This window comes from Aegilops tauschii, chromosome 5, assembly GCF_002575655.3.
Source record: "Aegilops tauschii subsp. strangulata cultivar AL8/78 chromosome 5, Aet v6.0, whole genome shotgun sequence".
NCBI lineage: Eukaryota > Viridiplantae > Streptophyta > Magnoliopsida > Poales > Poaceae > Aegilops > Aegilops tauschii.
The window spans coordinates 352,445,237-352,459,720 of record NC_053039.3 but is presented as its reverse complement, the minus strand read 5'-3'; the positions used below and the strand labels follow the sequence as shown (position 1 = coordinate 352,459,720).

The 14,484-nt window shown below is 45.0% G+C and overlaps 1 protein-coding gene and 1 long non-coding RNA gene across 4 annotated transcripts; one reads left to right on the top strand and one right to left on the bottom strand.

The window, feature by feature from the left end:
* Positions 1–4,388: 4,388 nt before the first annotated feature.
* On the bottom strand, positions 4,389–7,485 carry LOC120965152 (uncharacterized). The gene is made up of 2 exons (XR_005757458.3): positions 6,607–7,485; positions 4,389–4,980 (listed from the first exon to the last, which is right to left on the bottom strand). It is a non-coding gene; the product is annotated as an uncharacterized lncRNA (long non-coding RNA).
* Positions 7,486–9,907: 2,422 nt separating this feature from the next.
* LOC109773998 (uncharacterized) lies at positions 9,908–13,223 on the top strand. 3 transcript variants are annotated; one of them, XR_005757457.3, is made up of 6 exons: positions 9,908–9,981; positions 11,836–11,905; positions 12,003–12,066; positions 12,234–12,318; positions 12,399–12,558; positions 12,967–13,223. XR_005757457.3 is itself a non-coding variant. In XM_073500384.1 (6 exons), exons 1-4 carry the CDS (start codon positions 10,093–10,095, stop codon positions 12,260–12,262), a joined length of 531 nt encoding a protein of 176 aa, XP_073356485.1. In that variant the 5' UTR covers positions 9,988–10,092; the 3' UTR covers positions 12,263–12,318; positions 12,399–12,558; positions 12,967–13,223. The 3 variants fall into 3 exon arrangements, 1 of the variants encoding a protein (XP_073356485.1); XR_005757450.1 differs by lacking the exon at positions 9,908–9,981 and adding an exon at positions 9,988–10,891; XM_073500384.1 differs by lacking the exon at positions 9,908–9,981 and adding an exon at positions 9,988–10,460.
* Positions 13,224–14,484: the final 1,261 nt, after the last annotated feature.

The window sequence follows — 14,484 nt, the reverse complement described above, 5'->3', positions numbered from 1 at the left end:
CCAAATGGGACAAAAAATTTACCACGGCATGTTGATGCCGCTCCATGATAGCATGCCAAGTTTCATGAATTTCAAACGAGTTTTGGATTTACTAGAATTTAAAAACAAAGTATCTCAATGTTTGTGGCCGAGTGATGGTGGCAGGGTGTTTGACATTCATTCCCATTTCTTGCATGGGACATAAGCATGCACCCAAGGACAAAGATTTGATTTTTCAACCAATTTATATGCACTGGAGTATGTGCATGTAGTTGAAACTTGAATTATGCACATAAATGCATTGAAAACTCAATTAATGCATAAAAATGTCCAAACGAGCCCCGAAAAATCACAAAATTTGACACAACACTCTTGTTGTTCTATGTTGACACGAGAATTTTTTTGAAAGCAATAAGAGGCACACTACAAAAAAAGACACTTCCGTGATGATACGTGTTTGTCACAGTAGGTCGCGTTTTTTGTCATGCATGTACATCCATGACAAATTTATGACAGAATCAAGATAGTCATACCTGTGCTATCGTAGAAGTGTTCCATGACATTATCAAAATTATCATCACGGAAGTGTCCACTTCCATGACGATAAATCGCGCGTCACAGAAGTGCTTTCGTCAAGGGTGACCGACACGTGGCATCCACCGTAACGGAACGCCGTTAAGCTATCGGGTCCGGTTTTGGATCCGATAACCCGTTAACAGCCCCGACCAATGGGGATTTTCCACGTGTAAAATCATCATTGGCTGGAGGAAACACGTGTCGGCTCACCGTGTCATCCACTCATTGGACACAAAGCGCCTATGATACGTCGACACGTGGCACGGCCCAACAGAGGCCCATTCCTGTGAAAAGGCCGGCCCGTTTGACTTGGTCAAAAGGTGGCGGGCCGGCCCATGGCAAGCCTGTTAACGGCTTGTTCGCATATAGCCCATTTACAGCCCGCTAACCCAGGGCCCGTTTACGGCCTAACCGAATTAGGCCCAGTAGCGTCATCTGGGCCGTCCAATATAATTCCAGCCCATTTTAACTTCCGGCCCATGTATGGCCCATGAATTCTTTCGGCCCATATGAGGCCCTTATTACTCTCGGCCCATTAACGGCCCATGGTAAAACTGGCCCGTAATGAACAGTGTATCACTTTATACCCATTAACGGCACGTGGTGAAACTGGCCCGTAATGAACAGTGTATCACTTTATACCCATTAACGGCCCATTATTCCGTTGGGCCATTTCCAGCCCATGTTATCTTTCGGCCTTCTCGGGGCCCATTTATTCTTGGGCTCATTTCCACATTCGTTTACTTATGGCACGTTACTGCCATTTTCTGCTTGTGGGCCAAATTCAGCCAGTGGTTACAGTCGGCCCGTTTGTGGCCCGTTAATATGTTGGGCCGTTTTCATAGCGTCATCAAAATACGGCGGATTAACGACGGCCCGTTATGGTCGGCCCATGAACGGACGATTTCAACTCTAGCCCATTTACGACCATAATGTGGGCTGTTATTGGCCCATGTTTGGCCAACCGATCATAAGCCCGTAGAAGGCCCATTGATGATACGGCCCATAGAAGGCCCACTGTGTCTACGGCCCGTATAAGGCCCATTATTTCTACGCCACGTAGAAGGCCCATTGTTTCTACGGCCCTTAGAAGGCCCATTGTTTCTATGGACCGTAGGAGGCCCATGTTAACTACAGCTGGTGGGCATCAAAGTTCGCCACCAGTGCAAATATAGGGAACACCCTACACTATACAAAAATGGCTTGCTGTTTTCTTCAGTCGGTGGCTGCACGTTAAGAACAAATTTTGTATCGCACCAAAACAAATTACAACTATAAAAAAAAGGAAGGTTGGCATAAAAGTTAACCGCCTAGCAGATAAATGCACCACCAGAAGTTCAGAAGCTCAGTTCATTTGACCTGACTGTTACGTTTTCATGCTGTATTGTCCGATGGAGCACCATAACCTTCGCCTTCAGTTCTCCTAGACTCCTGAACAACATAGCAAATGTCTGATAGTCTGGTTTCAAAACCATGCATATCTTGACAACATCGAACAATGTCTCTCCTTGTTTCACAAAGGGTCTCTGTTAGGGAATGGACTTGTGTCTGGAGCGCAGATACAACATTGTTTTGAGCTTGCATATCTTGATCATGAGGCAGTTTGGACGAGATTGCCTTAACAACCAACCCAGTATACGCAGGAACGTGCTTTCGGCACTGTTAGTGGACAGGTACTGACCCACTGCAGCAAGAGCTGACATTGCGGTTATAGTTGCCTCGCCACCTTCAGAAGGTGGCGGTTCCACCATTTTTTCCATAGCTCGCTGAAAAGTTGTGGTTTTACATTAGTAGTACCAGAACAGAAGATATTAAGGAGGCAGCAAAACCAAACAAAATAGCTCTGGTCTATATACAGAACTTATTCTGGTGAACCCATGTAAAATAATAGTTGTATTTTATTGCAAAGTACATAATAAAACCAGGTTCCAAACATATGACCATGTACCATCCCTAATGTATTGTCTATTTCTTCACATTGTATTGAGGGCTAAGGATAAAGAGACGAAGTTTATAATACGGTAAGCATAGTATGACATCATTCATATCACAAAACAACTGATAACAGACAAACAGGCAATTGTAACGTTGTGTGGGCAAGTCCAGCACGGAACTAGATTACAGGTCAAGATCAAAGGAACATCACTCCTCTCTTTTAAACCTTGTAAGGTGCAATGATACGCTAAGACAATTGTGTATAAAATTGAAAAGAGTAATAGACATTGGCTGCAAACCATGCAGTTCAAGGCACAAGTCAGAGTAAGTAGTAGTTAAAAAGCATGAGGATTAAGGACTTACAACAGCGGCTTTGACTGGTGTAGTCATGCCCTTCTTCTTGCTGGTGTGACGATCCTTGAAGATTTCCACAGCATTTGGTTCAGGTACTTTTTGGTCCTTGCGGGCTTTCCTCTGCATTTGGAACGAGTCAATATAGATCTGATAATATGGTACAGCGAAAAGAGTGAAACAGCAGCTAATTACAAGAGCCTCGCAGTGTGCAATCACTACAAGGATTCCGGTCTATTGCAACAAAAATTATTGCTACAACTATCTTTTGTTGCAATAAAATGCTATATTACCACAAAATTCCAATTTGTGGTAATAGGCTCTACATATTGCCACAATTTTGTTTCATCGCGCTAAGTACTCATTTTGTTGCAATAGAAGCCATGTATTGCCACAAGATGCATCGGCGTTGCAATATGGTAGTGATATTGCGACAGTTCTGTCCCGTTGCGTGACTTGGTCATCTTGTTGCAATAAAGGCTAGGTATTGCAACAAAGTACATCCTTGTGGTAATATTTAGACATATATTGCAACAATTCTAACATGTGGCACTAGTCATAGATACTGTTGCAAAAAACATGGCTTCGTATTGCAACAAAGCATGTATTGGTTGTAATAGGGTGACTTTTTGCCTCACCTTCGTTGCGTTGCAATAACTATTACATATTGCAACAAATTCAACATCCATGGTAATATGTACAACATAATGCAACAATCCTCTAGTGTTGCCAGAAAGGAGCAAGATATTGCAGCGAATTTCTCTACAGTGCTCCTGATTTTTTCCTTTATTTATTATACTATTTCTCAGGATCTGATTAAAGGGACGTACTAGTTTATAGAGGCATTAACACATTAGGTACTACAACTTGCACCTAAGTTGCATTTTAGTCACATATCTTGCAAAGTGGACATCGGTGGTACCACAACTTGGAGGAACGCTCGCTTATGCACGTGCGAAGCGTTGCACACTCGCGGACGCCCTTCACTTTAGGGTTTATTGCACCACCAGGGTCTCCTCCACTCGCCCTACTGACCTCCTCCGGTAGCAGGGGCGGACCTAGGATTGGGGCAAGCCCAGGGCCCCAGGCTCAGTGCGCAATTTGCTGCAGTCAATGAAGTAATTCATCACCACGCCCCAGGCCCAGGACCCAGGTCCTGGATCCACCACTGTCCAGTAACAAGGTCGTCCTCGACACCTAAAAGACGGCAAGCTCAGTGCCCTTCTCACAAAGGTGAGTCGTGAGCACTGAGCAACAAATCCTCACATTCTCTTCCTAATTTTTCTGTATCTTGCTTGATGTGATTGTATGTATTTATGTGTGTTGTTAATAAAAAATGAGATTCCATATAAACTTATGTGTTAAACAGAGAAATTGATCAAGGCTGCATACTAGCTATTTTAAACACTCCCAGACTCCATTTAAACAGCGCTTCAGCCACCAATGGAGCAGCATAACAGCTGTATCCCAGCCTAATTTCCAGCAAGAATTCATCAGCAGATCAACGACAGTACATCAAGATATAAATAAGGACATATGACACAAGATTTTAGTAGGATATAATAAATCATCTCAGCGAGATATATAACACATGTTTCAATATGACAACACACAAGTTTCAGCAGCCATACTTGTAAAGATTGTTCACACAAAAGACCATAAGTTGATGGCAAAGTAATGAAAATAGCGACCACACTAAAAGACCACAAGTTCATAGCAATAGTTTGTACATAGCATCACTGTCAAAATAGCAACATCACTAAAAGAACAGCAACTACTCTTCTCTTCTCTTCATCACCAAACTGTTAGTGCTGGGCACTAGCTTCTGTTCCCATTTGCCACAACAGATGACACTATGCAGGGGTGCCTTGTTTGAACCTATTTAACATCAGATTAAACTTCAAGAGAGATACTACTTGTAGGTAACCATAAAAAAAGTTCAGGACCATCCCTTTTCTTTGTCTGAACAATATAGAGACATCTCCTACATGGGCATGGGCCTGCTGAGTCTGGGTGAGCACCATCGAAGGCAAAATTCAAGAAATCCTTCATGCCAGTTTGCCACTCAACAGAATCTCTTTCCCTGTCCATCCAGCTCTTATCTCGTGTCATTTTTGCCTTATGTCCGTAAAGCTAGTCCTGTTAAAAAAACATAACAGTTGCATTACAGTCAATAGCGTCACTAGCTGCATCACAAGACAAGACAACAGGGATACATACATACCAGTATTAGTGTCACATGGTAAAGCAAATTTTATCTATACATTGTAAAGCAAAATTTGGTTGATGGAACAAGAAATAGTATTACTGTCACATGGTAGTACATGTGACATGAAATTATCCCCTTCCTACTTTTTCTCCAGCCACGAGTGCGACCTGGACGCCGCGGCGATTCAACAATGACTGACTTCGGCGCCGCTCCCCTAGCTACGGCGACCCGCAGGCCATGGCAGCGCCCTGACGCGACAGCGGTCTGGTACTGACCACACGCGATGGCAGCACAGTGCTTGCCCCATGCAGCTACGACCCGACGGCCATGGTGATGCCTCCGGGCGGTGGCGTCCTCCGCGACCCGGCGCTACACCCACACGCGAGTGAGACAAAGCGGCTGCGGCGCTGCATCCATGCGACAGCGACACGACGTTGCCCACTCACAAGGGAAACCAAGCGGCCGCGGTGCTGCATCCATGCGCGGTGGCTTGCTTGCCGTCAAAACTACTCCACGTGAATGTTTTGCTGATGTTTGACAGAGAAATTGCTGATGTTTTGCTGTAACAGAATGAATGTGGATGTACAGACAAATACTAGTTCTTTTGCTGCACGTGAATCAGTGTGGATCTACAGAAAATACTTGAATGAACATGGATGTACAGGAAGTCTTTTCTGTCATTTCAGTGACATGGATAACACAGGGATTTTGCTTCTTGTACATCCACATTCATTCTTCACTGATTCAGAGTATTGGTATAGTGAAATTCATGTGCTGATGTTATTTCTGTATACTTGTACACCCACTGATGCCAAGTATGTACTGGTGATATTCAGAGATAACTGAAATTCATGAGATTACATTCAGACAGCTAGAATTCAGTGACATGTTGTGCATATACTAGTGGTTAACATCTTCACTCTTGATAAATTCAAAGTTGACTAAACCAACCAACTAACCTCTTATGCCTTACTACCCTGTCTAATTCTAGCTAGTAAAAAGGAATAGTTTTCCATGAGAAACAATATTCTTGCATAGCTATTTAGAGATATAAGACTATCTAAAAATGCATCCAACAAGTGATCTTCAGTACAAATATTCAGGGATAAAATGATAATCTCCTAGAAAAATGTCCGCATAGGTACCAATGAGCTTCAGTACGAATAATCAAAGATACCAGGCCATCCAAAATCCATCCAACACATGATCTTCAATACAAATATTCATGGATAATATGATAATCTCCTGGCAAAATATTGGCACAAGTAACCATGAGCTTCAGTACGAATATTCACGGCTGAAAACTAACAACCGGATTGTTTAACTTATGCTCAAGAACATAGCATACCTTTATGCTACTGACCTCCACGAATGTGTGGTTCTACATACCAATAAAACAGCAAGCAAGGGAAAATTAGTCTGCTACTTTCAAACTAAAATCAGCATCCTTATGTTGTATGTATAGCACAGTACTAATGCCCATGTGATGTAGTATTTTGAATCTAAATTTGCTGCACTTGCAATGAAAAATACAGAGGGAAACATGAGGGCCTGACCAGGGGATAGCTGCTGCAGGGCGTTGCACTGAAGCGCACGGGAGTCCCGGGCAGGTGAGCAGGATGGCAGTTCCATTGGCGCCGGAGTTGAGGTGTCGGGCGGTCCAGCCACGCGCCCACGGGCAGGATCGACCAGCCGAGATCCACGGAGGAGGAGGCCGACGGGCGGAAGGCACCGAGCAGCGGGTGGCGGAGCAAGTTTAGAGGGAGAGGGGAGCGGCAGGGAGGCGCCGGCGCGGGCTGCTTCGTCGCGCCGCCATGATGTGGTTGCTGGATGCGGCCAGCGCTCGGGTCGGGCGGCGGCGGAACAGGGGATCAGGTCACGCTAGTATTTTTTATTTTTATTATTTTGAGGATCTGAGGTAGTTTTTTTAAAGCTTACGCAACTCCTGAAATTACAAAAAGAGGATTTCGTCATAATACATGACTTTCATGGGAAATAAGAACTTGATGATGCAAACAAAGAAGTTGTTTCAATTTCATGAGTAGTATTCTACAAATAACTGTATTCATGGTGCAATCAGATCAATATACATTAGATTTGCACACCAAGAGATTCAGTAACAATATTCAATTCATCCAATCTGAATCACCCTTGGTTTGAGGGCTACAATAGCTTTGTTATCTCTTACTAGCTCAGGGCACATACTGTATCCTAACAGATGTTGAATCAATTTTCCAAATAAAAGTTCAGTTGGTACAACCATATTCATTTTGAGATTTCAGATGAAAGGCAGTTTCGACGACGTCTTGGCACTTCCTCGATAACGCTTCCTCGACCGGCCAGCGAAGACGGCGTCTTGCCGATTTCCTGATCCGCCACTAGAGACGGCATGACGGCGCTTCCTTGACCCGGTAGCGGCGACGACGTCTTGCCGGTCTCCTGATCCGCCACTGAAGACGGCATGACGGCACTTCCTTGACTCGCTAGCGGCGACGGCGCCTCGCCGGTTTCCCGATCCGCTACCGGAGACGGTATCTTGGCGGTTCCTCGATCCGCCAGCGGAGAGGGCAAGACGGTGCTTCCTCGACCCGCCAGCGGCGACAACTTCTGCATCCTCTGATTCCGCCGTCGTTGAGGAATCGGTCAGAACGTGTGGGTTCTTCGCCGATCTGGCCTTCGTCGATCCGCCATCGAAGAGGCCTTGTTGGAGCTTCCTCGATCCGGACCCATTTTTTGACATGTCCTCCTTGACATTTCGTGAAACACGTATGCAAGTCGGCCGGTGCGCCCAACGAGTGCTGCCTCCGCTCGGTCGTTGCTACTCCCGCCCCGCAACTTCACCCTGCTACTCGCCCGGCAACAGCAACTCGCTTGAGAGAAGCCGCACACGCCCGCCTTCGTGATGCTCTCAGTCCGCGCCGAAGCTCGTGCTCCCGCTCATGCCCGCTAGTGCTCGCGCCACCTAGTCTGGCTTTGGGTGTCAGGGTCATGTCCTGCTGCCCGGAGCTCCGAGCTCGCGCCACCGCGCGGCGCCGAGCCCAGCCGCCATGCTCGCCGGCGCCCCGCGCCCGCAGCTACCACCGCAACCCCGATCTCGCGCTGACCTGTAGGAGCACCGACGCCGCATGGCGCCGGCGGTGCCGACGACAGTGAGCGCGGGGAGCATGGTGGGCGTCGGGGCGAGCATGCTCATCGGTTGGGGATGTGCGAGGCATGTCATAGTGGTGGCGGGGATGAGCATGGCGCCGGCAGGGATGGGTAAGGCGCAGCCTAGGATTGGTATGGCGGTTAGGTTGTTTAATTTACATAGTTGAATCTCCATGGTTATCGTTTGAACAATACATAGTTGAATCTCCATGGTTATCGTTTGAACAAAAGCGACATAATTATGTTGGACCTACTCTGGCTGGCGTGGACGAACCCTTCACGGATTGTCCGGTAAGATGAAAGATGCTGAGATCACCCCATCTCAATATCGGAATGTGAGATCGAGACTGACATAGATCGGCCGTCTCATCAACCCATCATATCAGTACTTAAGTTTTGAGACAAGAGTATAACCTAATAGTTTTAAAGTGAGGGTCGCATGAGATTTCTGCGAGATGTAGTTCAAACTGGTCAAATTTTTGCTTCTTTGACCAACAATTGACCAAGGCACAAATATTTGACATATCCCAACCTAAGTGTAGATCCATGATGAAACAACACGTTTCTAACACAATAAATCTCATAACTAAATTGGTTTGGTTGTTTAATTTACATAGTTGAATCTCTATGGTTATCGTTCGAACAAAACCGACATAATTATGTTGGACCTACTCTAGCGTGGACAAACCCTTCAAGAATTGTCCGGTAAAATAAAAGATGCTGAGATCACCCCATCTTAAGATCGGAATATGAGATCGAGACTGGCATAGATCGATCGTCAACCCATCCCATCAGTATTTTTGCTGCTTTGACCAACAGTTGACCAAGGCATAATTTTTATATATATCCCAACCTAAGTGTAGATCCATGATGAAACAAGACTTTCCTAATTGGCTGCGGGTGGTTGGCGGACCGGGGTTACAACAGAAGGTTGAAGCACCGTGGTACATCACCTACCCAGTGCGTGCACTGGTCAACGGTGACGGCGTCCGTGGACGTCGTGTTCCTCCTTGCAGGCTCCGTTGTGGAGCTCCCACTCCTTCTGTCTTACTCCGCGTGAAAATTTGATATTCGGATCGGACGGTGGCGACGTTCATGGTCGTGCCTTTCCTGGAGGCATCGTCTTTGAGTCCTTGGTCCAGCGTGTCCGTCGCACATCTTCCCGGATGACCGCTCCTCGCGCTGGTGGTCTCCGTCCACTCTAAGCGGGTTCATTTTTTGCACATCTTATAGGTGCTTGGTAGTCGTTGAGGTTGTGTGTCGGTGTCCGGCATTCATGTATCTTGACTTGGGTGTATGTGGCGTGTGTTTGTATCGGTTGCTTTGATGTATGTGGTGGTTGCTTTATATAATATAAAGCGGGAAAACTCTTTTTTATTCGTTAATTGGCTTCCTCAAATGGCGACGACTATACAAATATCGACGACGAAAACATTACATGGGAGCGCCCCGGATCGCCCCTCCACGATTCTCGGATTTGGTGGTTTTTTAACCATGATATAACTTTTTACAAACAAATTTTAGTATTCACTCCGTCTTCAAATAGATTTACAAACTAGAACATTCCCTCAAAAAATAATTACTTTTTAGAATAAAAATAATTACTTTCCCACCACCTAATTTAGTTTGCGCTAATATTTTTTAACCTCCCGCTAAAAGGTCCCAGATTAGCGTCTTTGTTCCAAAAAAAATAGCTTATATTAACCTTCCCGCTAAATACCCTCATAACAGAACCACACCATGGCGTCTTCACGGCCACGCTCGAGTCAGCTGCACGGCGTCAGGTTATTCCACCCGATCTCCTCCCTTACTGGAACCTCCGGTCCTCCTCGATCTCGCCCTCTTCCATCTCCTCTGGGCCCGCCGATGTGGGCCGCGTCTCCGTGTCCTCGGCCATGCCGGCGGCGGCAGCGATGCGTTCTGGCGTCGGCGCCGACGAAGTTCACGTCTCATCCCCTTGCCCATTAATCCCGTGTCTGGACCAAGCACGACACCACCTCGGTGTTGCACGCCGCGACAATGCCCGCCCGGGCTCAAACCCTCCTCCCCCACGATTTCCTCCTCCTCGACGCGCCGCTCTCTTCGTCCCTTCTCTCCTCCGCTTGCCGCTTGGTCGTAGAACTAGTCAGGGCAGGGGACGACATGGCCGCCTCTATACATTGTCGTCGCCGACGACCGCCAGAGGAGCAGCTTCCCCTGCACGCGCCCCATCCTGCAGAGCGCGCTCCAGCTCATGGGCTGCAAGCCACGCCTCACCTTCAAGGTCTGTCTTCCCCCATCTTGCTTGTCCCCCAATCTGTCAGCTCACTTCTTTTCCCTTGGGTTCAGTCTGAATCTTTAGATTAGACTCAGTATCATACCATCTCTGCCGCACCCCTGAACCTCCATAGAAAGCGATGTAGATCAGTTTTTTTTGGTATTCCATACTCCTCATATCCTACTTCAATTGGCTGATGGGATCAGTCTCATAGTGTTTTTCGTTACAATTAGCGAGCGTTGTACATCTACCTCATATCCTGCTTCAATTGGCTGAACCTACAGAGTGTATTTAATTGCAGTATGATGTTCACAGCAGGGGCGGAGCTACTAGGAGCCTCCCTAATGCACAGGCATCAGGGTCGATGTTGATTTCTTGAAGCGATTGTGTAGAGTTGTTTGGCCGTGCACCAGGTTAGGCTGACAGCGGTGCATCAGGTACAGAGACAATCCCACGGCGGCCTTGTTCGGAACTTGTTCATGGGTAGGCCAGGTCTTGTTCAGACGTGGCCAGGCCTTGGCGTAGCCTTGTGGGCTGTAGCCTTTTGGGTAGGTTTGGTGTGGCTGGGCATCAAGGCGTCAATGCCCTTAGGTGTTGTAGCGTCACGCCGACACGCGATCACTCCACAAACCACAACGGATGGGCGACGCTGCGCTAGGCTCGAGCTTTACACCTAGCATCATCCATGCTAATCCGATCAGCCACTGACCTCAGCTCCGGCTCAAAGGTGGAGTATGACGTATAGATGTAGTAAATCTTAAATCTCGGGTTAACCATTGCAAAAATTGTGCTTTTAGGCGGTATCTTTAGATTTTTTTTAGTTCTATGTACGGGGGTATTCTGAAGTTGAGAATTCAGTTCATTTACTTGACTTTATCAAATGTGGATAGCCACAAGACTGGAGATGGGAGACTTTGTGTATAGTTTAATAATGTTGCAATAAGTCGTTCCATCGTCGTATTTTCCCTCCTTTTTTGCAATAATTTTTCAGAAACTATTGCCAATGTACTAAGTCTTATTCAGAGATTGTCAATATTGTTGGGCGTCTCCTGCTCTCCCTCTTTTATATTTGGTTGTTTGGTCTCACACTGAAGCTGCTAGATGTAATGTGGACTTAGGGCCAGAACAGAGAAGAAGCAGAGCAGCTAGACTCGGGTGTGTGTTCAAGGCAACAAATGCCCTTTTTCCACTGAACCACCAACACATGCTAGCTCTGCTCTTTTGATGTTCACTTACACAAAAAAGACCAGACTGTATCCATACCCGTGCACGCACACAGCCCACACTGTACTACACTATTTAGGTACACACTCAGTACAATATCTTCAGCTTCTACAATGGCTTGTCTGACTGGTTATATTTGGTTTCAATGAATTGATAGGAACGCAGCCAAAAGAACGCCAATAACCGTGAAGACAAAACACAAAATTGGATCAAAATCTTACTCGCAAGTAAGCTTTGAGAAGATAGGAGTCTAACTAAATATGTATGCCTCGCTGCTAAATATGGTTTCGTGTTTCAAGCATCTCATTGTTATATTACTTGCAGAGAAACTTGGAACTCACCCACATGAACGACGGAACATGGTCTAACACGGTCCTAGAAAGTTTACGTAAGTACACTGACTTTTGGTTATTCTATAGTTATTCAATGATGTGCATTCGGTGTGTTTCATCATCAGCTGGCATTATTCATGCGTTGGATCGTGCTATTCTTGTTTCATCTTTTATATAGTGTCAATATTGATGCCGTACCTATAATTGTTATTTTCATTTATAGAACAAAGCACGTCAAGAGGTTCAAAATAAAGAAACTGAAACTGAAGGTCCACTTTCAAGTGAGCCAACAGATGGGAACCCAACAGGTGATTACAGTCATATGCTTGCGACCTTGTAAGATTTATGTTGCTTACTTGCATTGCTAAAAGTGCACTTGTATTTACAGGTGCCTAAGGATTGACAAAGAAAATAGTAACCCAAATTTGCAAAATACTCTTTTATAGAGATCTAGTCCTAATAAGACTCGAGGTTCAAGGCCAATTATTATTTCTTCAAATGCGCTCATACAAGCTGCAGCAAGGAATTCTCGAATGTTTAAAGCAATGGTAAGTCACAACCTTACTTTCTCTTCATGTTCACTCGCATTTTATACGTCATTGGCATTCATAATTAGCTAGCTGCTTCTTCTCTTTCACCATGTGTTATTGCTGCATCGAGTCACAACTTAAACAAAAAATGAATATGTGCTAGCTAGGGACATGAACTTAACTGAAATTATACATCGAGTCACAACTTAAATCAATAGCAGAACCTTTTAGTAGATGTACTTGTGCTTATGCTTTAGACATTTACACTTGTATGATTGTTCTAATCCCTCAGTTACATGCTTGCTGACACAGTATTAGTCTAGTTAATCTGGCGATAGTTCTTTTTAACTATGGGGCTGGAATAATTGTATGGCGTATGTTATGTTGGACTCATTAACTAGAACTTTTTTTATTTCTTGATTGCAGGATCCAGAACTAGCTGGCCTGGACTCTAGATCACAGACCCTTTAGTCTTCGCAATTAATTAGGATGGCTAAATTACATCTAAGTTTCATTTGATGGATATTTGCTACGAGAATTATGAACTTTATGACATATTATACGTATGGTTTTGAATATTGTAATTGAATGCATGTATTTTTTTTACGGTTGCAATATGCTACAACCCACTTTCGGTTGCCACATGTTAGCACCACTAAAAAAAAGTGTTGCGTCATATCTCAGTCGCTACGCCTACCTATTTTGTTGCACTAGGATGTTGTAATGGAGCACTTCATATTGTGGAAATAGCTTGGCAGCACAATTTTTTTCACGATGCGATAACTGTTTGGCGCCACCAAAGTAATATTTGTTGAAATAGAGTATCACCACGGAAATTTTAAATTGTCGCAATAGTTTCTCGCTACAAACATTTCACTTGTTGTGATACCTATTTATCACCACCAAAACAAGTATGTTGCAATTTCCTGTTACGACGACTAGAATATTTGTTGCCATAAGTTAATGCCACAAGTGTAGTGGGTCATGGTAACATGCCTAATGCCGCGAAAACAATGATTGTTGCTATAGTTTATTGCCACAATTGTAGTGGGTCATGGCAACATGCCTAATGCTACGAAAACAAGGATTGTTGCCATAGTTTTTTGCAACAAGTGTAATGGGTTGTGGCAACATGCCTAATGCCACGAAAACAAGGATTGTTGCCATAGTTTATTGCCACAGTTGACTATTGCCACGGAAGAGTAATGCGCCACGAAACGGGCGTCGTTGGTATAGGTTGTTGCCACAAATGTCTATCGCCACGAGAGATCAGGCTCCACGATTCGTTACATGTTGCATTAAGGCTATTTCCACAAATCAAATTGTGGCATCAAGTGAGTGTTGCCACGGGAAAACATGTGGCAACTTCCCACATGGATGTTGCAATAGCACACTTTATTGCCACGATTGCTTTTTTGTGGCAATAACCTATTACCATGCGTCCAGTCGCAACGGCTGCCAACGAATGTCGTTTCGTGGCAATAGGTACTTATCGCCACAAAACGGCATGTATTGCAACAAATGATTTTGTTGCAATAGACCCGGATCCTTGTAGTGAATATAGCTACGAGATCCTGTCGTCTATTGGAATTTCACTTTCGTACGGTTGGCCTTGTTCTTTGAACAGTTCACCTACAAGAAGATAGATTTGTGTGGCACATGCGTAAATAGGACTTCAACATGTGATCTGATGACATATATATAATGTACCTGATACTTTGGATCGGACCAGTGTTTAACGAGGCCTCTCCAGTCTTCATCAGATATATTTTCCACTGGAGATGTTTGGGCAAGTTCACTGTTAGCCTTGCCTTCAAAGTGAGTTTTCCTCAAGTTATACCGATACTGTCGCAGAGCAGACTTGAAAACATGGGTGCAAGCTTGTCTGGTTGCATCATCTTGGCTATCCAACTTGAACCTCATCTGTTGAAAATTATGGGAGTC

What these genes read in the sequence shown, in the direction of transcription:
- LOC109773998 (XM_073500384.1), top strand. Translation starts at nt 10,093, where the DNA reads ATGCCGGCGGCGGCAGCGATGCGTTCTGGCGTCGGCGCCGACGAAGTT. An exon ending in GATCAAAATCTTACTCGCAA is followed by an intron (nt 11,906 to 12,002) that starts GTAAGCTTTGAG and finishes TATTACTTGCAG; the next exon opens with AGAAACTTGGAACTCACCCA. An exon ending in CACGGTCCTAGAAAGTTTAC is followed by an intron (nt 12,067 to 12,233) that starts GTAAGTACACTG and finishes TTTCATTTATAG; the next exon opens with AACAAAGCACGTCAAGAGGT.